This window comes from Labeo rohita, chromosome 13 (genome assembly GCF_022985175.1).
Source record: "Labeo rohita strain BAU-BD-2019 chromosome 13, IGBB_LRoh.1.0, whole genome shotgun sequence".
Classification (NCBI taxonomy): Eukaryota; Metazoa; Chordata; class Actinopteri; order Cypriniformes; family Cyprinidae; genus Labeo; species Labeo rohita.
This window is the reverse complement of record NC_066881.1, coordinates 35256140-35279985: the sequence shown is the minus strand read 5'-3', so window position 1 is coordinate 35279985 and position 23846 is coordinate 35256140. Positions and strand designations below refer to the sequence as shown.

The following is a 23846-nucleotide window of genomic DNA, read 5'->3' as shown; positions in this document are numbered from 1 at the left end:
GGGAGGTTCGGCCGTCTGGAAATCTCCCGTGTTTTGCGTCCGTCGAGCGAAGCGCCTGATAAATGCGGTGGCGTTTGGCATCTGTGCTCATTCAGCTGCTGCTTCCTGTCTGCTCGTGTCCGTCGAGGATCTTCGGTGGTTTTTATCTTTGCTGTTGAGAGCAGCTGCTCCTCGTCTTTTCATGAGGACTTTTCATGCTGCAAATTGAGGAAATGATGAATGTGGAAATGATGAATTCAGTGAGCGGAAACATGTGGCTTTATTTATTACCATTTAAATCAGTTAATTGGGTCACTGGCAAAGAGTTAATTCATGAAAATCACCCGGTTTCGTTTTTAAAGGTCAGTTTAATCAGAGCCACCAAAGATGAATTTGTGATAGAATCTCTAAAGTGAATGCAGATTTTAAATCTACTGTACAAATGTAACTGTATGAATCATTTTAATACGATCATATTCATATTAATATTCCTGACCCAACATAATGTGTTTTCTATTAGCTGATATATAGATATGATATGCGTAAGTTTTAGTTTATTGCTTGGCTATATATATATATATATATAGCTATATATTCCCTTAATTATACTAAATTTAATTAAATTGACAACAACAACAACAAAAAATTTATTTATTTATTTAGGAGTAAATAATATAAATAAATAAAATATATTTCATAAATACTTCATTTAACTAGTTTAAATAAATAAACTATAGATAAATGTTTTTTTTTTTAAATAAATAAAATACAAATACAAATATTTATAAATGAATAAATGCATTTATAAATACATTTTATTTATTAATAAATACATTCATATATTTTCCCCTAATTATACTGAATTAAATTAAACTGACAATGACAACAATTATAAAAAAATAAATATATTTATTTAGGAACAAATAATATTAATAAATAATTAAATAAATAGTTAGTTAATTTAACTAAGTGAAATGAAATTTACAGGCATGATAAATAAATAAACCATAAATAAATATATTTTTAAATAAATAAAATACAAATAAAAATATTTCTAAATGAAGAAATGCATTTATAAATACATTTTATTTATTAATAAATAGGCTATATTTTAAATAAATAAATAAGTATATATTCCCTTAATTATACTAAATTTAATTAAATTGACAAAAACAATAAAACAATACATTTATTTAGGAATATGCAATGCAAATAAATAAAATATTTAAATAAATACTTCATTTAACTAAATTAAATGGAATTTACAGACACGATAAATAAACTATAAATAAATGTATTTTTAAGTAAATAAATAAAATACAAAGAAAATATTTATAAATGAATAAATGCATTTATAAATACATTTTATTTAATATATATATATATATATATATATATATATATATATATATATCCTTAATTATACAAAATTAAATTAAACATAAATAAATGAATGAATAAATAAATAATTTATTCATGAATAAATAATATAAATAAAAAATATATGTAAATAAATACTTAATTTAACTAAATTAAATGGAATTGACAGCCACAATAAATAAATAAACCATAAATAAATGTATTTTTAAATAAATAAAATACAAATAAAAATATTTGTAAATGAATAAATGCATTTACAAATACATTTTATTTATTAATTATTTATTAATTATTAATTATACTAAGTTAAATTGACAACAACAATAAAAAAAATAAATACATTTATTTAGGAATAAATACTATAAATAAGTAAAATATGTATTTTCCTGAATGCAGAATACAAAGTGAATGCAGATTTGTTTGTTTGTTTGTTTGCCTGCTTGTTTGTTTGTTTTTTGATTTAGTCAAACCACACAACGCACACTGTATTATATTTTGTCAGAATCATCAGCGGTAATTCCAGCAAAATAAATGAACATTTTCCAGGATCTTGCCAGTGTTTGTCAGCGCTCTCAGCGTGTTGACTTTAGCGATCAGAGCTCGAGCCTGAATTTAATTTGAAATGTCAACAACAGAAAACTGTGGTAATGTTGTAGATGATTTCCCATCGAATATATCAGAGCTCATCAGTCCAGCATAAATCAGGTTGTGAACTCCAGCGGTTCGTTCCACTTGACTCTGAGCATCTTTATAATGACTGACCCTGTTATTGAAGGAAACGGCCGGAGGAAGTGGACTTTCAGACGGTGATGTCACCGCGGATGCATAGGTGACCTTTTTACACCAGTTCGGCTTCCCGTCCTGACTCAGAAAAGCGGCTGCGCTCGAGTGTGTGTTTCTCTTTGTCCCTGAATAGCATCATTATTTACAGTCACAATTAGGCTGATGAGAACTGGCCCGGTTTGCAGGACACACACCGAAACGCTCTGACCCCCGTCACCGTCATTACCAGTAACTCATTACACAATAACGGCCCATTTAATGCTTGTGCTGTTATTATTTAAAAAAAGTAGTAGTATGTTTTTCATACATTAAAATATTTTATAAATATGCAAATAAATGTATTTATAAACAAAGAAATAATATATAAATAAATGCTTTTATATATAAATAAATTAATTGATTAATTAAATTTGATGGCCACAATAAATGCATAAACAGGAAAGTCATTTACAATGTGATCTGTAATTTTGTTTTAATATTTATATTACATTTCTATTATATTTATAATTCTTCATAAACAAATAAATAATATATAGTAAATGCTTTTAGAATTAAATGAATCTTATTTTTATTAATTAAATTAAAATTTAAAAAGTCATAAAATTTCACAGCCACAATAAATAAATAAATAAATAAACAAACAGGGAAGACATTTATAATTTTATTTCAATATTTCTATTATATTTCTATTTCTTTATAAACAAATAATATATGAATAAATTATTTTATAAATGAATAAATAAATTGATTAATTAAATTTGACAGCCACAATAAATAAATAAATAAATAAATAAATAAACGGGAAAGTAATTTATAATGTCATTTATAACTTTATTTTAGTATTTCTATTATATTTAGATTTCTTTATAAACAAATAAATAGTATATGAATAAATGCTTTTATAAATGAATAAATAAATTAATTGATTAATTAAATTTGACAGCCACAATAAATAAATAAATGAATAAATAATACAAAAATAAATAAATGGGAAAGTCATTTATAATGTCATTTATCATTTTATTTCAATATTTCTATTATATTTCTACTATATTTATATTTCTTTATAAACAAATAAATAATATGTGAATAAATGCTTTAATTGATTAATTAATTAATTAAATTTGACAGCCACAATAAATAAATAAATAAATAAACAGGGAAGTCATTTATAATGTCATTTATCATTTTATTTCAGTATTTCTATTAAATTTCTATTTCTTTATAAACATATAAATAATATGTGAATAAATGCTTTTATAAATAAATAAACAAACAAACAAACAAACAAACAAACAGGGAAGTCATTTATAATTTTATTTCAGTATTTCTATTACATTACATAAATAAATAAATAAATAGATTAATTGATAAATTGATTAATTAAATTTCATAGCCACAATAAATGTTAAGGTCATCATGTTGAGGTCAATTTGGCAATAAATAAATGTTTATTTATAATAAATAAATATATTTATTCACAAACAAATAAATAATATATAAATAAATGTATAAATTATTACTTTTAAATGGACAGTCACAATAAATAAATAATGCATTAATTTATTTATAAATAAGTGTATTTCATTTCATGATTTTTATTGGTTATTTCGCGACAAAACTCAGTTATTATCAATTAAAATATGAGATTAAAATGTTGTTAATCAGTCCATTATGAGGATTTTATCAATAAATATCAATAATGCAGACAATGAAAAACCTGCTCTAATAATTTTACCGTCTTAACAACTGTTTTAAACAGTTTGCAGGATCAGTGAAGGAGCCAATCAGATTTCAGCTGGCTCTTGATGCCCCGCCCCTAGCACTGCCTCCTTTGTGATCTTCCTTTCCTACTGTTTTCTCTCTTTGTGTTTTCTAATGTTTGACAGGACGTGATGGTTTACAGAAGCTCATCTAGAGTCCCCGTGAACTCTGACCGTCTTTCCCAACAGTCTGTTTAAACATGTAGTGTTTTCTCAACATGACGTGCTGTTTTAGTGAAATCATCCCCCTCAGAAGTGTCATTAAATCACTGCTGGATGCTCACTAATGAGAGGCGTTCGGCTCTGCTCCGTCAGACTCGTCTGCAGCGTCTGCCGTTCGTTCATTTGGGTTAACCCGCTCCTTCGCTCCATTAATCGTCTTCCTCCTGTGGGACGCTCTGGAAGAAACCATTACCAGAAGAAGAAACTAGTGTGCGACTATTAGGATATAAATCTACACATTAGTGTCGTGTGCGAGATGCGCTGCCACCTTTACGTCAGGCTGAATGGATTCGCCTGTAGAGGTTCGGCTGGAGAAATATTAGGTGCGACTGGTAAAGTTTGTCAGGAGTTTAACTCTTGGCGAGGCCCATAAAGTCAAAAAAACATCTAGATGTCAAACAGACTTTAATTTGAGAAACTTTACAGCAGTAATTGACTTGACCCTGTGAGTCGAGGCAGCTGGAGATTCATAACACGAAACCGAGTCTCTTAGGAAATTCTCCTGTTTATTCTGAGTTAAAGGAACATTAATAATGCAAATCATTTTAACTCCCTTATTATGTTGAGATCTGGGAACTGCATTTGTATTGGAAATCGGTCTGGATATTGGTAGGGACATGTTGTAGCATCTCTACTAAATTGAAAGTCATAACAAACGATGTCCGACTACGGAAACTATACACACGTGGACAAAATTGTTCGGTCAATGAAAGAAAAACTCACAATGGTCACAGAAATAACTTTAATCTGACAAAAGTAATAATAAATAAAAATTCTATGAATGTTAACCAATGGAAGTCAGACATTGCTTTTCAACCATGCTTCAGCGGAATTAATAAAAAAAAAAAACTCATGAAACAGGCCTAGACAAAAATGATGGTACCCCTAAAAAAGACATGTTAATTCAAGGTGTGTCCACTAATTAGCATCACAGGTGTCTACAATCTTGTAATCAGTCAGTGGGCCTATATATAGGGCTCCAGGTAGTCACTGTGTTGTTTGGTGACATGGTGTGTACCACACTCAACATGGACCAGAGGAAGCGAAGGAAAGAGTTGTCTCAGGAGATCAGAAAGAAAATTATAGACAAGCATGTTAAAGGTAAAGGCTATAAGACCATCTCCAAGCAGCTAGATGTTCCTGTGACTACAGTTGCGCATATTATTCAGAAATTTAAGATCCGTGGGACTGTAGCCAACCTCCCTGGACGTGGCCGCAGGAGGAAAATTGATGACAAATCAAAGAGACGGATAATCCGAATGGTAACAAAAGAGCCCAGAAAGACTGATCCAAGAGATCCAAGGTGAACTTCATGCTCAAGGAACATCAGTGTCAGATCGCATCATCCGTCGTTGTTTGAGCCAAAGTGGACTACATGGGAGACGACCAAGGAGGACACCGTTGTTGAAAACAAATCATAAAAAAGCCAGACTGGAATATGCCGAACTACATGTTGACAAGCCACAAAGCTTCTGGGAGAATGTCCTATGGACAGATGAGACAAAAACTTTTTGCCAAGGCACATCAGCTCTACGTTCACAGACGGAAAAATGAAGCATATCAAGAAAAGAACACTGTCCCTACTGTGAAACATGGAGGAGGCTCGGTTATGTTCTGGGGCTGCTTTGCTGCATCTGGCACGGGGTGTCTTGAATCTGTGCAGGGTACAAGGAAATCTCAAGACTATCAAGGGATTCTAGAGAGAAATGTGCTGGCCAGTGTCAGAAAGCTTGGTCTCAGTCGCAGGTCATGGGTCTTGCAACAGGACAATGACCCAAAACACGCAGCTAAAAACACCCAAGAATGGGAAAACATTGGACTATTCTAAAGTGGCCTTCTATGAGCCCTGACCTCAATCCTATTGAGCATCTTTGGAAGGAGCTGAAACATGCCGTCTGGAAAAGGCGCCCTTCAAACCGGAAACAGCTGGAGCAGTTTGCTCATGAGGAGTGGGCCAAAATACCTGCTGAGAGGTGCAGAAGTCTCATTGACAGTTACAGGAATCGTTTGATTGCAGTGGTTGCCTCAAAAGGTTGTGCAACAAAATATTAAGTTAGGGCAGGGCTCTCAAGTCTCACGCATTCACCGTGAGATACGCGCATTTTCAACACGCTCTCACGCCACATCTTGTATTTCTCACGCTGAGAAGTAAGGCGTAACTTATCCCGCTATATAATGTTAAGGACGAGGCGCAGGCTTGCAGGGGGAGTTCATTGCTGTCTTGTTGACTGTTAAATGCCACCTACCAGCAAATATCAGAAATTAGAATTTTTTATTTTTGGGTAAATTACGTGATCCCGCTACAGTAACGTTCGTCACTAGGCAACACAGACGCGCACACACTGGACCCGGCAAACTGTGGAATCGTCGGTCGCGGGGCTGCCGCTTTCTCTCCCAGCGGAAGCGTTTTGTGCAGTTGAGGCGGTGGTCGCGTTGCGGTCACAGAGTGGACGTTGCCCTTTGTATTTTCTAAAAACTAACAGAGTTAATGCAGTAGGTAACTCCTTCTGTTTTTTTCTTCATTTTACGATTCCTGGACAAAATCACTTCAGGCCCGTAGCCAGCCTAGCAGAAGGGGGGGTTCTTTTTTTCCAAAAAGTGGACCTTTTCAGTTCCCACCCATTTTGTATTTAACTATGAGGTTCAAACACTTCATTTTGTTGACTACTCATGCACCAATTTGTGCTGTATTATCATGTCTGCTAGTATCTTAATAAGCATGATTTTTGTATTCACCAAAAATATTTACTACAATGTTGTCAAACTGTTTACCAAGATATCGCCTTGTTCAGTAAATATACACCAATACCTAAAGCAATAAGTTAATTAAATGAGTGACATTTTTAATGCAATAAATTAACAGATTATTTATACTGACACATATATAAATGGTTGGTGGACGTGTGTCCCTCTAGGGGGGTGTGGGGGCATGCCCCCCCAGGGGAAAATTTTATACATTTTAAAGTGAAATTCATTAATTTGGTGTACTTTAAGAACTCAAAATTAAGAGATCCAACCCATGTTCATTGTGCAAATTGAACAAACAAAAAAGTTGATGACAGTCTGAAAAAAAGAATATACTGTGTTCTTCCTTGAGTTTTCTGAGCCCCCATTCTGGGCCCCTTTCAACCTCTGAGCCCTATGCAGTCTTTCCTCCTTTTCAAAATACAAATATCAAAAAAGGAATTTCATGCAGTGTTTTTTAAAATCAAATTTAAGGCTTTTTGTTACTTTTTTAAAGACCTGCAGAAATAGAATTATTAATATGGAATAAGCAAGATGTCTAAACTGATATCCTGATTTACAGCTCAGATAATGTTCATTATCAAAAACAGTAACATCTGTAAAAATTGTAATAACCTTATTTTGATATGATGAAATTATTAAAAATAATTATTCACCTCAATACCATGGTATAAAAATGAACTACATGGCTTCTAGGTATTTGTATGAAGAACAGTGGTCTTAGTATAAATGCACAAACGCTATTAATCACAAAATACTGTAATTATATTCCATTACTCCTTTAATAGATTTAATACACGTCTACATAATAATATAACACAGTTCGATATGTACCATAATTCTGCGGCAAGACCATAGTGCAGTCAGTGTTACAGTAAAAATAATCCATTATATTAAATGATTCTGACTATGGTTGCGCACAGTGTTTCTGCTGTTTGTCAGTGCTGTTTCATCTGTTTAAATGTCATTGTGTTCTTCACCGATTTCAAGCGCTTCACTCTGGATCTCACAGCGCTGTTTTGTGATCGCGAGTAAACGCATCTGCTCTAGTGAACTTGCGCTCCGCTGCTGTTTGGACTGTGCTCTCTAGCGCATAACGCGCGCTTCAAACGACTAGCACATTTAATCCATAACGCGATTTTTGTCTTTTTATCCCCAAATTTAAGACCTCTTGAAATTATAATTTAGACTTTTCTTATACTAATTAAGGTATTTAATACTTTTTTATGACTTTAAAAGTTCGTTGTTATTTAAAAGAACACTTGTTGATTTAAAAAAAAAAACCTTTGGCTCGATGGGGTGGGTCGTTCGAACCACCCGAACCCCCCCTGGCTACGGGCCTGCACTTGCCTGTGATCAAAGATAGTTAGAGCCGATGTTTGGAAATATAGCCAAATTCTTGCAAGATTATTAGCTCTCCAACAGCTTTAACTAAGTTTTGGCTACTGGAAACTAAGGAAAGCACTAGATAATTGGTAAATCTGGTATATTACCAATAAAATTGGTCAAACAAATTAATTATCATCCAAATAATTTATATATATTTCAAAAATACATTAAATGTATCAACATTGTTGGGAAGGTTATTTTGAAAATGTAATGTTACAGATTACAAGTTACCCTATTTAAAATGTAATAAGTAGTGTAACTACTTCAAGTGCTTTAGAAGTAATGCAACTGCTGACATTTGATTACTTTCTGATTACTTTTCTAAAATTCTATGGAATGTTTTCAGCTGTTAATCCTTTTTAAACTTTTAAAGCAGGCAAGTTTAACCTTACAGTAGTACTGGACAATAATTACTGTGAGACTTACGAAATCCTTCATCACTTGAATTATAATCATAATACTTTAATTTTAAAGCACAGCCACCGCAAAATCAGACTTTAGCATCTCTTTTTACTTTGAGATCATTCTGAGGTTAAATACAGATTTTTAAAATGATAAGAGTTTAATAGCTATGATACCATTTTTGAAATAAAATCCTTGCATGGCTTTGACTGGAAACACTGCCATCTAACAATGCCTTGGACAAAAAAAAAAAAAAAAACCAAACAAACAAACAAACAAACAAACAAAAAAACAGTTAATCTTAAAAAAAATAAAGCATATACAATAAACCCAAATTGGAAATAAACGGTTATCAAATAGGCATGTGTTCTGTTCTGTGTCCTAAACTCCTGAAACATTGGTGTCTCATATTTTAGAGCGGTCAGTGCGATTTGGGAAATCAAGTCTATAAGTGTGTGAAAATATTCAGATGTAATCCCCTTTGTAATCGTTAACATTTTCATAAGTAACTGTAATTTAACTGTACATTGTTTTTCAGTAACTGTAACAAATTAGTTACATTTGTTATTAAATTACATAATTCCATTACTAGCTACTCTAGTTAAGTTCAAGCCCCTACCACTATCATCAAGACATCAAAATGTGCAAGAAACACTTGCAATAAAAAAAGCCATTCATAAGCTGAAATGCTGAAATGCACAGATTTACATAGGCTACATGCAGATTTCTTTTTATCTTTGATCTGTATTTCTGAAATATATAAAACATTTTATTTCCATTAATTTGACTTTTATCAGATTTACCAGTTGATAAAATTCCTATTTTGTGCTGGTCAATTTTGAACAATAGATAAAATGTAACTTCTAGAAAAAACTTAAGAGAATTGTGTGGGGCCGAGGGGCCGCTGCTGCAAATATTTGAGTGGCTTCTCCCCTAACAGTAATCTCACTCCAAACTTTTTCCAAAACTTGAGAGCCCTGAGTTAGGGGTACCATCATTTTTGTCTAGGCCTGTTTCATGAGTTTATTTTTTTTAAATAATTCCGCTGAAGCATGGTTGAAAAGCAATGTCTGACTTCCACTGGTTAACATTCATAGAATTTTTATTTATTATTACTTTTGTCAGATTAAAGTTATTTCTGTGACCATTGTGAGTTTTTCTTTCATTGACCGAAGGGTACCAACAATTTTGTCCACGTGTAGTATTCCCTTAATCAAACAACGGATTCATTAGTTCTTTCAAATTTCACAAAAAGCTTATGGACGTAAGTTGCTGTTTTTGTCTGTCTTCTGAGGAAGATTCATCCACTTGTTTTGTACCCACACAGAGACATTTTGGTCAGATTTAAAAGCAGTGAAAACTATCATAACTATTATGTTTTGTTTTTTGTTAACCTGGCAACACGTCCCTTACTCAAAAATAAATAAATAAATAAAACATATGGATACTATACAAACAAATTAACCATGGTTTTCCTACACTAACTACAGTTTAACCATGGTATTTGTAGTAAAAATGTGGTTAAACAAAAAAACATGGTTACTACACTTTTATAGTATAATATAGTATTGTGTACATTCTTTTTTCTTTTCGTTTTTATAACTGTACTGCCTTAATGGTTTGATGTTTTCTACTGTTTAATAAAAAAAAAAAAGATTCGCGAACCCGCTCTGAATCCAGAACTGAATCAAATATTTTTTAGCGATCTCCGAACTGAATCAAATGATTCGCGATCCGCGTTCTGAATCCCGAACTGAATCAAACGATTCGCTGTCCGTGCTTTGAATCCCGAACTGAATTAAATGATTCGCGATCTCCACTCTGAATCCCGAACTGAATCCAATGATCCGCGTTCTGAATCCCGAACTAATTCAAATGATTCGCGATCTGCGCTTTGACTCCCGAACTGAATCAAATGATCCGCGATCCGCGTTCTGAATCCCGAACTGAATCAAATGTTTCGCGATCTGCGCTTTGACTCCCGAACTAAATTAAATGATTCGCGATCTGCACTCTGAATCCCGAACTAATTCAAATGATTCGCGATCTGCGCTTTGACTCCCGAACTGAATCAAATGATTCGCGATCTGCGCTCTGAATCCCGAACTAAATCAAATGATCCGCGTTCTGAATCCCGAACTAATTTAAATGATTCGCGATCCGCGCTTTGACTCCCGAATTGAATCAAATGTTTCGCGATCTGCGCTTTGACTCCCTAACTGAATCAAATGATTCGCGATCTGCGCTCTGAATCCCGAACTGAATCCAATGATCCGCGTTCTGAATCCCGAACTGAATCAAATGATTCGCGATCTGCGCTTTGACTCCCGAACTGAATTAAATGATTCGCGATCTCCACTCTGAATCCCGAACTGAATCCAATGTTTCGCGATCTGCGCTTTGACTCCCGAACTGAATCAAATGATTCGCGATCTGCGCTCTGAATCCCGAACTGAATCAAATGATCCGCGTTCTGAATCCCGAACTAATTTAAATGATTCGCGATCCGCGCTTTGACTCCCGAATTGAATCAAATGTTTCGCGATCTGCGCTTTGACTCCCTAACTGAATCAAATGATTCGCGATCTGCGCTCTGAATCCCGAACTGAATCCAATGATCCGCGTTCTGAATCCCGAACTGAATCAAATGATTCGCGATCTGCGCTTTGACTCCCGAACTGAATCAAATGATCCGCGATCCGCGTTCTGAATCCCGAACTGAATCAAACGATTCGCTGTCCGTGCTTTGAATCCCGAACTGAATTAAATGATTCGCGATCTCCACTCTGAATCCCGAATTGAATCCAATGATCCGCGTTCTGAATCCCGAACTAATTCAAATGATTCGCGATCCGCGCTTTGACTCCCGAATTGAATCAAATGTTTCGCGATCTGCGCTTTGACTCCCTAACTGAATCAAATGATTCGCGATCTGCGCTCTGAATCCCGAACTGAATCCAATGATCCGCGTTCTGAATCCCGAACTGAATCCAATAATCCGCGTTCTGAATCCCGAACTGAATCAAATGATTCGCGATCCGCGTTCTGAATCCCGAACTGAATCAAACGATTCGCTGTCCGTGCTTTGAATCCCGAACTGAATCAAATGATTCGCGATCCGCGTTCTGAATCCCGAACTGAATCAAACGATTCGCTGTCCGTGCTTTGAATCCCGAACTGAATCAAATGATTCGCGATCCGCGTTCTGAATCCCGAACTGAATTAAATGATTCGCGATCTGCACTCTGAATCCCGAACTGAATCAAATGTTTCGCGATCTGCGCTTTGACTCCCGAACTAAATTAAATGATTCGCGATCTGCACTCTGAATCCCGAACTAATTCAAATGATTCGCGATCTGCGCTTTGACTCCCGAACTGAATCAAATGTTTCGCGATCTGCGCTTTGACTCCCGAACTGAATCAAATGATTCGCGATCTGCGCTTTGACTCCCGAACTGAATCAAATGATTCGCGATCCGCGCTTTGACTCCCGAACTGAATCAAATGATTCGCGATCTGCGCTTTGACTCCCGAACTGAATCAAATGTTTCGCGATCTGCGCTCTGAATCTCGAACTGAATTAAATGATTCGCAATCTGCACTCTGACTCCAGTGATTCGCGATTTGCACTCTGAATCCCGAACTAATTCAAATGATTCGCGATCCGCGCTTTGACTCCCGAACTGAATCCAATGATTCGCGATCTGCACTCTGACTCCAATGATTCGCGATCTGCACTCTGAATCCCGAACTGAATCAAATGATTCGCGATCCGCGTTCTGAATCCCATTACTGAATCAAATGATTCGCGTTCTGAATCCCATTACTGAATCAAATGATTCGCGTTCTGAATCCCATTACTATAATTACAATTGCATTTGTAATTACATTATAAGCGATGTCGAAATTCGTGAAAAGATTAAACACTTAGTTTAAAATTTCATAGTTTATTTTATTACAATTTATTCTTTGAAAAGTTACAATAACGGTTGTACAAAGTGTTGAATTGCATGGAAAACCAATGGGTGTTAGTTTGCACACCAGTAACCACAGTCTGTACAGCCTTTACGAAACACAATGTGTCGAAACTTTGCATCCACATTCATGGCCAAAAATGAGGAAAAGACACCAAATTTCAAGAAGGAATAAGTATTTTAAATTAGAAATTCTAATGTGGGTCAGACTGACCCAAACACAACAGGAACGTTAAATATGCATGACACAAGCATTTTACATTTGTGTTTGCATTATAATCAACATGTCAGGCCCGTAGCCAGCCTAGCGGAAGGGGGGTTCTTTTTTTCCAAAAAGTGGACCTTTTCAGTTCCCACCCATTTTGTATTTAACTATGAGGTTCAGATACTTCATTTTGTTGACTACTCATGCACCAATTTGTGCTGTATTATCATGTGTGCTGGTATCTTAATAAGCATGATTTTTGTATTCACCAAAAATATTTACTACAATGTTGTCAAACTGTTTACCAAGATATCGCCTTGTTCAGTAAATATACACAAATACCTAAAGCAATAAGTTAATTAATTAAATGAACGACATATTATGAACACATTCTTTATACTCACGCATATATAGATGGTGGGTGGATGTGTGTCCCTCTAGGGGGGTGTGGGGGCATGCCCCCCCAGGAGAAAATTTTATACATTTTAAAGTGAAATTCATTCATTTGGTGTACTTTAAGAACTCAAAATTAAGAGATCCAACCCATGTTCATTGTGCAAATTGAACAAACAAAAAAGTTGATGACAGTCTGAAAAATCGGTTCTAGAACTGCCCCTGGTGAGAATATACTGTGTTCTTCCTTGACCCATGCTACACCCTTCCAGAGTTTTCTGAGCCCCCATTCTGGGCCCCTTTCAACCTCTGAGCCCTATGCAGTCTTTCCTCCTTTTCAAAATACAAATATTAAAAAAGGAATTTTATGCAGCGTTTTTTTTAAATCAAATTTAAGGCTTTTTGTTACTTTTTTTAAAGACCTGCAGAAATAGAATTATTAATATGGAATAAGCAAGATGTCTAAACTGATATCCGGATTTACAGCTCAGATAATGTTCATTATCAAAAACAGTAACATCTGTAAAAATTGTAACAAGCTTATTTTGATATGATGAAATTATTAAAAATAATTATTCACCTCAATACCATGGTATAAAAATGAACTACATGGCTTCTAGGTGTTTGTATGTAGAACAGTGGTCTTAGTATAAATGCACAAACGCTATTAATCACAAAATACTATAATTATATTCCATTACTCCTTTAATAGATTTAATACATGTCTACATAATAATATAACACAGTTCGATATGTACCACAATTCTGCCGCAATACCATAGTGCAGTCAGTGTTACAGTAAAAATAATCCATTATATTAAATTATTCTGACTATGGTTGCACACAGTGTTTCTCCTGTTAGTCAGCGCTGTTTCATCTGTTTAAATCGCCGTGTCTTTGTGTTCTTCACCGAATTCAAGTGCTTCATTCTGGATCTCACAGCGCTGTTTAGTGATCGCGAGGAGACGCATCTGCTCTAGTAAACTTGCGCTCCGCCGCTGTTTGAACTGTGATCTGTAGCGGATAACGCGCGCTTCAAACGACTACCACATTTAACGCGATTTTTGTCTTTCCAAATTTAAGACCTCTAGAAATTATAATTTAGACTTTTCTTATACTAATTAAAGTATTTAATACTTTTTATGGCTTTAAAAGTTCGTTATTTAAAAGAACACTTGTTGATTTAAAACAAAAAAGAAAAAAAAAAAAAAACGTACATAAATTGTGGACCTTTGGCTGGATGGGGTGGGTCGTTCGAACCACCCGAACCCCCCCTGGCTACAGGCCTGCATGTTCATATAGAGCACGACTGATGGCACTTTTAGGATCTTAAATTCCTATGAATGCATTTATGAAAGATGGCATGCAAACTCTTTTCCTTCAAGCTCTGGAAACAAGTGGGATGAACGGAAAAGTTTAATGGTGCTGAACAAAAGTGTTTCTGAACACAGCGTTTGACTGCAGTCACGCACCATTAGAGCCGGACAGAAGCCATTTATCAGCAGTAATGACCGTCACACTCGAGCCTTAAATATTTCACATTAACCACATTTAATCAATCCAAAAGCCACGAGAACCGTGATTTATAACCGGATGAGTGATTTGAAATACATATTAATAAGGGTATTGTTGTTGCTTGTGGCTTTACTAACAACTGAACAGGAGAGCAGAAGTGTCCGATCTTCCAAGAAAGATGGATTATGAAAGGTCAGAAGTCTGTCTTGTGACATTTTTCCTGCATGTTTCTGACGGTCTGCAGATGTCTTGTGTTTGACTCCGTCCTCCTTCAGATTCCTGTCACTTCCTTCAGACACGGGAAACACAGACACACAATTTCAGGAAGTTTGTTTTGGCCTCAGAGGAAAGCCAGGAGTCGTATTATGATACCACGTCATGTATTTTTAGTGCACTTGGTCTGAGACAGTGGGTCAGAGCTGAACGCGCTGAGGTTCGTATGGAATGGCCACCACAAAATGAATAAATAAAATTGTGACTTTTCCTCACAATTCTGACCTTTTTCTTGCAATTCTGAGTAAATAATGTCAGAATTTTGAGATTTAAATGTACTGTTATGAGAATGAAAGTCAGAATTGTGAGATTTGAACTAATGTGACAAAATAAGTCCAAACTTCTGTGACAGTTTCTTTGGAAGTGTGGATTTTAAGTTATAGATCAAATTGCTCTTTTTTATAACAATATTGTTCTATACTAAATTCCAAAAAAAAAAATAAAAAAATAAATAATAAATAAAATTAAGTTTTGAGTTGGTAAGATTTTTAAAACATTTTTATTTTTATGTTTTTGCAAAAATTATTTCAACAAAAATTCAGTAAAATGCAAAATATTATTACATTTAAAAAAAGCTGTTTTCTATGTGAATATCTGTTAAAATGTAATTTATTTCTGTGATCAAAGCTTCATTTTTAGCATCATTACTCCAGTCTTCATTGTCACATGATCCTTCAGAAATCATTCTAATGTTTTGACGGGACATCAGGCCTCACGCCGGGCTTTTGACCAATTTAATGCATCGTTGATGAATAAAAGCATTCATTTACTAAATCCAAACTTTTGCAGTGAAGTATTTATTTATTTATTTCACTGTCTTCTGAACATGCGAGTGTTTCATTCCTCTCTCTGATATGTCTTCTCTTTCTCTGTCTGTCTTCAGGGATCTGAGCAGTAATCTCATTAGCAGAATTGCCCCTGGCGCGTTTCACGGCCTGACGGCTCTGAGGAGATTGTAAGTATGATTACGACCTCATGCTTGAAAACCCAGATATTTGTCAATGAGCTCTTTAGTTTTGACCCGTGATCAGTCAAAATGCAAGATTTGCGTTGGGTCCCATGGGACAAAAATCGCAATGCATCCGATTTTCTCCTAACTCTTTACGATTATTTAGGACTTTTAACTAATTTAAGACTGTGTTTATGTGGTCACATCATTTAATTTGCAGTAAATTTAACAGCAGAGCCAGAAATGTGTCACCAGCTCCAGAAGCACCACAGAATAGCAAATTGAAAGTAGATAATAAAGTTTGTCAAGACAAACTTTGAAGTTGGCTTGGGAAAGCCTGACCAAAAAGTTTTTTTTAAGTTTTAAAAGTGTGACGATTTTCAGTCTGAAATAGATTGAATTTAAGGTAGTTTTAAAGCGTAAAGCTTGAATGTTTTAAAGGCAATACAGTGTCAGATAGATAGATACATAGATGGATAGATAGACAGATAATATGTTGTTAGCATGTTACTAGCATGATTAACACGTTGTTACCATGATTCCAGCATGATTAGCATGTTACTTGCATGTTGCTAGCATGTTAATATCATGATTATCATGTTGCTAGCATGTTGACAGAAGGATTGGCATGTTACTAGCATGTTGATAGCATGTTTCTATCATGATTAGCATGTTACTAGCATGATTAGCTTTGTTGCTAGCATATTTCTATCATGATTAGCATGTTACTAGCATGATTAGCTTTGTTGCTAGCATATTTCTATCATGATTAACATGTTACTAGCATGATTAGCTTTGTTGCTAGCATATTTCTATCATGATTAACATGTTACTAGCATGTTGCTAGCATGTTAATATCATGATTATCATGTTGCTAGCATATTGACAGAAGGATTGGCATGCTACTTGCATGTTGCTATCATATTCCGAGCATGATTAGCATGTTATTAGCATGTTTTAACATGTTTCCAACATGTGTAGCATGTTACTAGCATGATTTGCATGTCACTAACATGTTGTTAACATGATTAGCATGTTACTAGCATGTTGTTGGCATGATTCTAGCATGATTAGCATGTTACTAGCATGTTGCTATCGTCTTTCTATCATAATTAATGTGCAAGTTAGTTTGAATGAGTTTAAATAAATTAGAAATAGTGGACAGAAGTGAAGCTTGATTCAAGGGATCTCAAGGGATTCAGAGTCTCAAGGGATTCTGGGAATTTTTAGTTGGAGTTTGAAGAGTCTTAATAAAAATAATAAAAATAAATGTCAGTTTAAAATCGTTTCAGTGATTTCGCTTTCTCAAGCCAACTTAAAAAGTGTTTGTAAGTGTTCAGACAGTGTTTTAAAACTTCTCCACTGGATCCCGAGTGTTGAGTATTAGTTGACATGTTGAGGCGGCTCTTGAGAATCAGAGCCGAGGTTGGTTGAAGTGAAGAGGCTTTCAGCATCTCGACGTGCAGACGTGGGATCTGCGCGCACGTTTAATGTGACACTGATTGCTGGATTTGAGCGTCTGATTGTGGATGTGCGTGCGCCAGGCTGCTGGACGTGTATAATTTAAGCGGCAGGTCTCAGTGCTAATTTAAGAGCTCCTAACCCATGATTACAGCGCTGAACCGAACCGAACTGAACCGAACCGCTCCCACTGCACCGCAGCAGCGCATGTTTCTCATTACAGCGCTAACACACACACACACACACACCTGCACGTCCAAACACACACACGGACGCTGGCAGACGGGACATTAGGCCTCACGCCGGGCTCTTGAATGGCTGGTTTGTTCAGCGCTGCGGTTGGCAAACGGCCGTTTATACGCTGGTTGCGGCTTCGGTCTCAATGAGGAGTAATTGGAAAGTTACTAAGATTACAGTGCAGCTCCTAAAACGCTTCACCCTTATTTTCCTCAAGGGTCCCGTTACCGCAGCGAACGACTCTGAACGATGAAATGCGGCCGATAAAAGTAACCGATTCGTGGATGCCGGTCAAGTAGAAACCGGCTTGATCTTTTATTGCTTGAGCAATTTAATGGAGACTTACTTATGTAAAAATAAACAGAGCTGAGTCCATAGTTGATGTATTTAGATTGAAGATCATTTGGTCTTGAAAGCAGTGCTGTTACTGATAACTCTTTAAAAATAGTTTTTTTGTTATTTGAAATGAAGTTGAAATAAGATTTAAGTAGGCTGTTAAATAAAATTAAAAAAAAGTAGATTAAAATTTGAATGTTGCTTTGCAAATTAACTGAAATAAATTAAAGTACTAAAATTATTAAAGTGAAATAAAAATAAATGATAGCTAAATAGAAGTTTAAAATGAAAACATAATAATAATAAAAATGACAAAAGCACATGGCAAAAATACTTATATTACTAAAGTATTATTTTGGTATTTATACATTTTTTGGTTAATATCTTTTTAGATTTCACTTGTAATTTTAGTTGTAAAAATATTGATTTTGATATTTTTTTTATTTTTTTGGTTAACATTTTAAATACTTTAATTTTAGATAAACTTTGAAATTTGGATGTTTTTGTTAATATTTTGAGCTGGATTTTATATTTATTTGGATTTTAGTTAAAGTTTTTAAAATTGTGATGTTTTTTTTTTTTTTTTGTTGTTTTTTTTTTACTAATTTTAATTAAAGTTTTTGAAATTATTTTTTACATTTTTGCTAGTATTTTGAGCTGGATTGTATATTTTCTTTTATATATATATATAACATATATAATATATATTTATTTTATCTTTTTTCCACTAATTTAAATTAAAGTTTTTGAAATTATTTTTTACATTTTTAAGTTTTTAAAATCGTGATGTTGTTTTTTTTCACTAATTTTAATTAGAGTTTTTGAAATTATTTTTGTACATTTTTGCTAATATTTTGAGCTGGATTGTATATTTTCTTATATAAGTTTTTGAAATTTTAATGCTTTTGCTAATACTTTTAACTGGATTTTATATTTTCTTTTTTTACTTGTTTTTGTTAATATTTGGAACTGGATTTTTTTAATATACATATATTGGGTTTTCTTATTTTACTTTAATTTTAATTTAAAGTTTATTTTGTTTAGTTTTCACTTAACATTTGAGTAATTTTGGTGTTTTTTTTATGTCTGTATAGTCTGTATAGTTTTAGTTTTTTTATTAGCTTTAGTTATTTTAATATTTCAACTAAATGTAATGTAAGTTAGACTAAATGAAAATGAGAAATGTTTTTATTTCAGTTAAATGATAAGTTAATGATAATGACTAAATTCATTTACTAAAAAAAAAAAAAAAACTAAAAAAAAAAGGTAATCACTGATAAATGGAAAGAAGAAACCAAATCAAATCCAGTGATGCAGCAGTGTTTATAGCAGCTGATTCTCACACATTCACACATCTGTAAGATAGTTTGAAGGTTTTGGTGTTTGATGTCAGATCATTTATCTCAGCTGACAGACTGTGTGTGTGTGTGTGTGTGTGTGTGTGTGTTTCCTCAGGGATCTTTCCAACAACAGGATCGGCTGTTTCTCTGCTGATATGTTTCTTGACCTTGGCCGCCTCTCCAAACTGTGAGTCTCTCTCTTTCTGTGTGTGTATATATATGTCTGTATTGAGCACAGGGAGCTGTATATCACTAATAATTCATGTTCTACTTGTGTTTTAATGCTGTGAGTTTTGAATTGTGGCATAGGTTCATCTGTGTGCCTTTCAGGAATTTGTCTGGGAATATCTTTTCCACGCTGCCGGAGGGTTTGTTCACGCACGTCCCGTCTCTCAGAACGCTGTAAGATCTCTGCACTGTTTTCTGCTTTTTAAATGGGTCATAATATGAACAACATTGTACTGTCAAAAACTACTGTAAGTTTCAGAGCTCAAAACTTACTTTCACATCCAGAATGAGCATTTATTGAAGTTAAACTGCAAAAATGATCTGCGCAACTTTGTCATCAAACGGTTCACACACATTTGCGCATCAGTAACTGGGTTTCCATCCATGTATTTTTATGCTAATTTTAGGGTATTGCATAAAAAACTGCACAAAAGTGTGAATAAAAAGAAGATATGCATATAAAAACATCTATTCCTGAATAATTTAATCGGATGATGGACTACTTAATATTTTATGTTGATTGAAATGAAGCTGAAATAAAATGAAATATAAATATTAGATGAAAAGCTCAAATGAAGTTAGAAATGTTGCCTTGCCCACTATATACTGAAGGGCTAAAACTGCTAGAACTAAAACTGAAATTAAAACTAAATAAAGATATTTAAACAAAATTATTAAAAATGCAAAAATCACATAAAAAATAATGAAAACTTTACTAAAAATGACTAAACTATAGTTTCGTTATTACAGGTTTTGTTAATGTTTTGAATTGGATTTCATATTTTTTGTTTTCACTTTTGTTTTGGTTAAAAGTTTTAGAAATGTTAATATTTTTGTTAATATTTTGAACCGGATTTTATATTTGCAGTTTTTACTTCAATTTTAGTTCAAGTTTTTGACATTTGTATTAATTTTTGTTGATATTTTGAAGTAGATTTTATATTTTCAGTTTTCACTTCAATTTTAGTTTAAGTTTTTGACTTTTTATTTTTAATATTTTGAACTGAATTTTATATTTTCAGTTTTCACTTTAATTTTAGTTCAAGTTTTTGGCATTTTTTTGTTTTTTTATTATTATTATTATTTTGAACTGGATTTTATATTTTCAGTTTTCATTTTCATTTTAGTTAATTTTTTTGACATCTGTATTTATTTTTGTTGATATTTTGAACTAGATTTTATATTTTCAGCTTTTACTTTAATATTAGTTAAAGTTTTTGGCATTTTAATTTTTTTTTTTTTTTTATATTTTGAACTAAATTTTATATTTTCAGTTTTCAGTTAATTTTAGTTAAAATGTTTGCCATTTTTAAGGTTTTTTTTTTAATATTTTGAACTAGATTTTTTTCAGTTTTTACTTTAATTTTAGCTACAGTTTTTGGTATTTTTATGTTTTTTTTTTTTGTTGTTATTATTATTATTATTATTATTTTGAACTGGAGTTTATATTTTCAGTTTTCATTTTAGTTAAAATTTTTGACATTTGTATTTATTTTTGTTGATATTTTGAACTAGATTTTATATTTTCAGTTTTCACTTCAATTTTAGTTAAAGGTTTTGACATTATTATTATTATTATTATTATTATTATTATTTATTTATTTATTTATTTTTTAATTTTTTATATTTTCACTTTTCACTTTAAATTTAGTTGAAATTGTTTAATATCTTGATTTTTTAAAAAATATATGGTTATTATTATTATTATTATTATTATTATTATTATACATTTTTTATTGGTATCTCTAAACTAAAAGTAATTTATTACATTTTATTTGTGTAACTCTGTTTATTTGGACACAAGGAATGAAAACACTTTATTTCTAACTGTTTTTACAGTAATGCAGATTTGTTTGCATAAATGACATTTTCAGCTTGGATGGAAACATAGCTAATTTAATATACTGAGTGATCACAAACTCAGTCCAGTCAAAATAATACAGTGTAACTAGATAGATATTATTATTCATAAACAACAGAAGAACAAATAAGAAAATAAGTAAAAGTCTGTCAAACCTGCTAAAAAAACTTCATAGTTGGACTTGAATTCAAGACCCATTCAAATGTCATCGTGCACGAATTTGAATACAGAATACAGTAAGAAACAGTAAAATAACTGTTAATCTTCTGAAACCTATCAATTATGAAGCAAACTGAACTTCAGACGATTCATTATTCAGATATTCAGATGTTGTTCTCCTGCAGTATTGTCAGTGCATTAAATGGATGATATGAGTGCATATGAGTGAATGTGGTGTTGTGTTTTTTCAGACACGTGGGCACAGACTATCTGTTCTGTGATTGTCAGCTGCGCTGGTTGTTGTCGTGGATCAGATCTCAGGCGCTGCGTGTGGGAAATGAATCCGTATGCGTGTATCCCACTCGTCTTCACGGACTGGAGCTGCGCAGCCTTCAGGAGAACCAGCTCACCTGCGGTAAGACTTCACTGACGCTCACCAACCCTAAAACCATGTCAAAACATTACGTTTTATTATCTTGAGGGATCAAAATAATGAAGGAATTCAGTAAGAATGGATTACGTCCACTGATGGCGTTGTATTTCCATGTGTTGTGTAAGTTATTTTAGCGTGCAGTTCACTCAGATTCACTGAAGAAAATCAGATGATGCACAAACACAATTCATATTAAACCTCATTTGCATAGCTGGAGTTTGCATTGACAAATAAACAAAATGCAATTCTAAAGTATTTTACCTGGTTAAAGTGCTGCAAATATTGCAAGCATATCCTCTGAAGTTAAGTAAAATGTTAATAGAACTTGTTTATATGTTGTAGAATGCAAAAAAGTTATTTTAATTTTACTGTTACAAAAAAAAATAGTATTTTATTTAGCATTTTTAGAATAAAAATATTATTATTAATAATAATAATATTAATGCACAAGCACGCCCCCATATTCCTGTAAAAATGTATTTAGTACAAACAAGTTATGAACACTGATGACGTCTTATTTGCATGTATTTTGTGTGTCATTTTAGCATGCAATTCAGTCAGGAATTCAGAAAATCAGCTGATAAACAAAAACACATTTTTTTCCCCAGTTAAAGTGCTGCGAATACTGCATGCATCTCCTCTGAAGTGAAAATTAATGTTAATAAAACAGCTTTGTTTTGCAAAAAGATTAATTTTTATAAAATAAATAAACTAATAAAATATTTAAAAGTTTTTTTTTTTTTTTATTTTGCCTTTGAAACCCTTTATTTTTCCACATTTTCATATATATATGTGTTGTGTGCAAGTAATGGACTATGTCCTCTAAAGTGAATATTAATGTTCATTAAGCAGCTTTGTTTATGTAGATTGTAGAAAGGATCATTTTTATAAATTAAATACAATAATAAAAAATTAAAGTTTATAAATTTTTTTTTTTTTATATTTCCTTTGCAACCCTTTATTTTTTTCCACATTTCCACACTTTTACAAATATATGACAACATATTATTTGCATGTGTTATATGTTTATTAAATTAATATTCATAAAGCAGCTTTGTTTATATTGCAGAAAGATTAATTTTTATAAATTAAATAAAATTATAAAAAATTAAAAAGTTTTTTTGGGGGGGGCTTTGCAACCCTTTATTTTTTCCACATTTCCACAATTTTACAAATATATGACAGCATATTATTTGCATGTCTTGTGTGCATTTTTTAGCATGCAATTCACTCAGATTCACTGTTGACATTTATTGCACAGTTATTGCACAAACATGCTCATATTTTTCCCAGTTAAAAGGCTGCAAGTAATGCAGTATCTCTTCTAAAGTAAAAATAAATGATCATAAAGCTTTGTTTATATAGATTGCAGTAAGGTTAATTTTTATAAATTAAATAAAGTAATAAAAATGTAAAAAGTTTTTTTTCTTTTTTTATTTATTTATTTTTTTTATTTTGCCTTTGCAACCCTTTATTTTTCCACATTTCCACACTTTTACAAATATATTTGCTTTGTTTTGCAGAAAGATTCATTTTTATAAAATAAATAAACTAATGAAATATTTAAAAGTTTTTTTTTTTTTTTTATTTTGCCTTTGAAACCCTTTATTTTTCCACATTTTCATATATATGTGTTGTGTGCATGCAATGCAATATCTCTTCTAAAGTAAAAATAAATGATCATAAAGCTTTGTTTATATAGATTGCAGTAAGGTTAATTTTTATAAATTAAATAAAATAATAAAAATGTAAAAAGTTTTTTTTTTTTTTTTTTTTTTTTTTAATTTTGCCTTTGCAACCCTTTATTTTTCCACATT

The 23846-nt window shown here is 32.7% G+C and overlaps 1 protein-coding gene across 1 annotated transcript in view; it reads left to right on the top strand.

Moving 5' to 3' along the window:
* LOC127175472 (adhesion G protein-coupled receptor A3) overlaps positions 1-23846 on the top strand; it is a 196255-nt gene that overhangs the window by 31968 nt on the left and 140441 nt on the right. Inside the window, exons 3-6 of the mRNA XM_051126554.1 lie at positions 15909-15980; positions 19464-19535; positions 19679-19750; positions 21848-22011. Of these exons, the coding sequence (XP_050982511.1) occupies positions 15909-15980; positions 19464-19535; positions 19679-19750; positions 21848-22011 (380 nt within the window). The remainder of the gene's footprint in view (positions 1-15908; positions 15981-19463; positions 19536-19678; positions 19751-21847; positions 22012-23846) is intronic.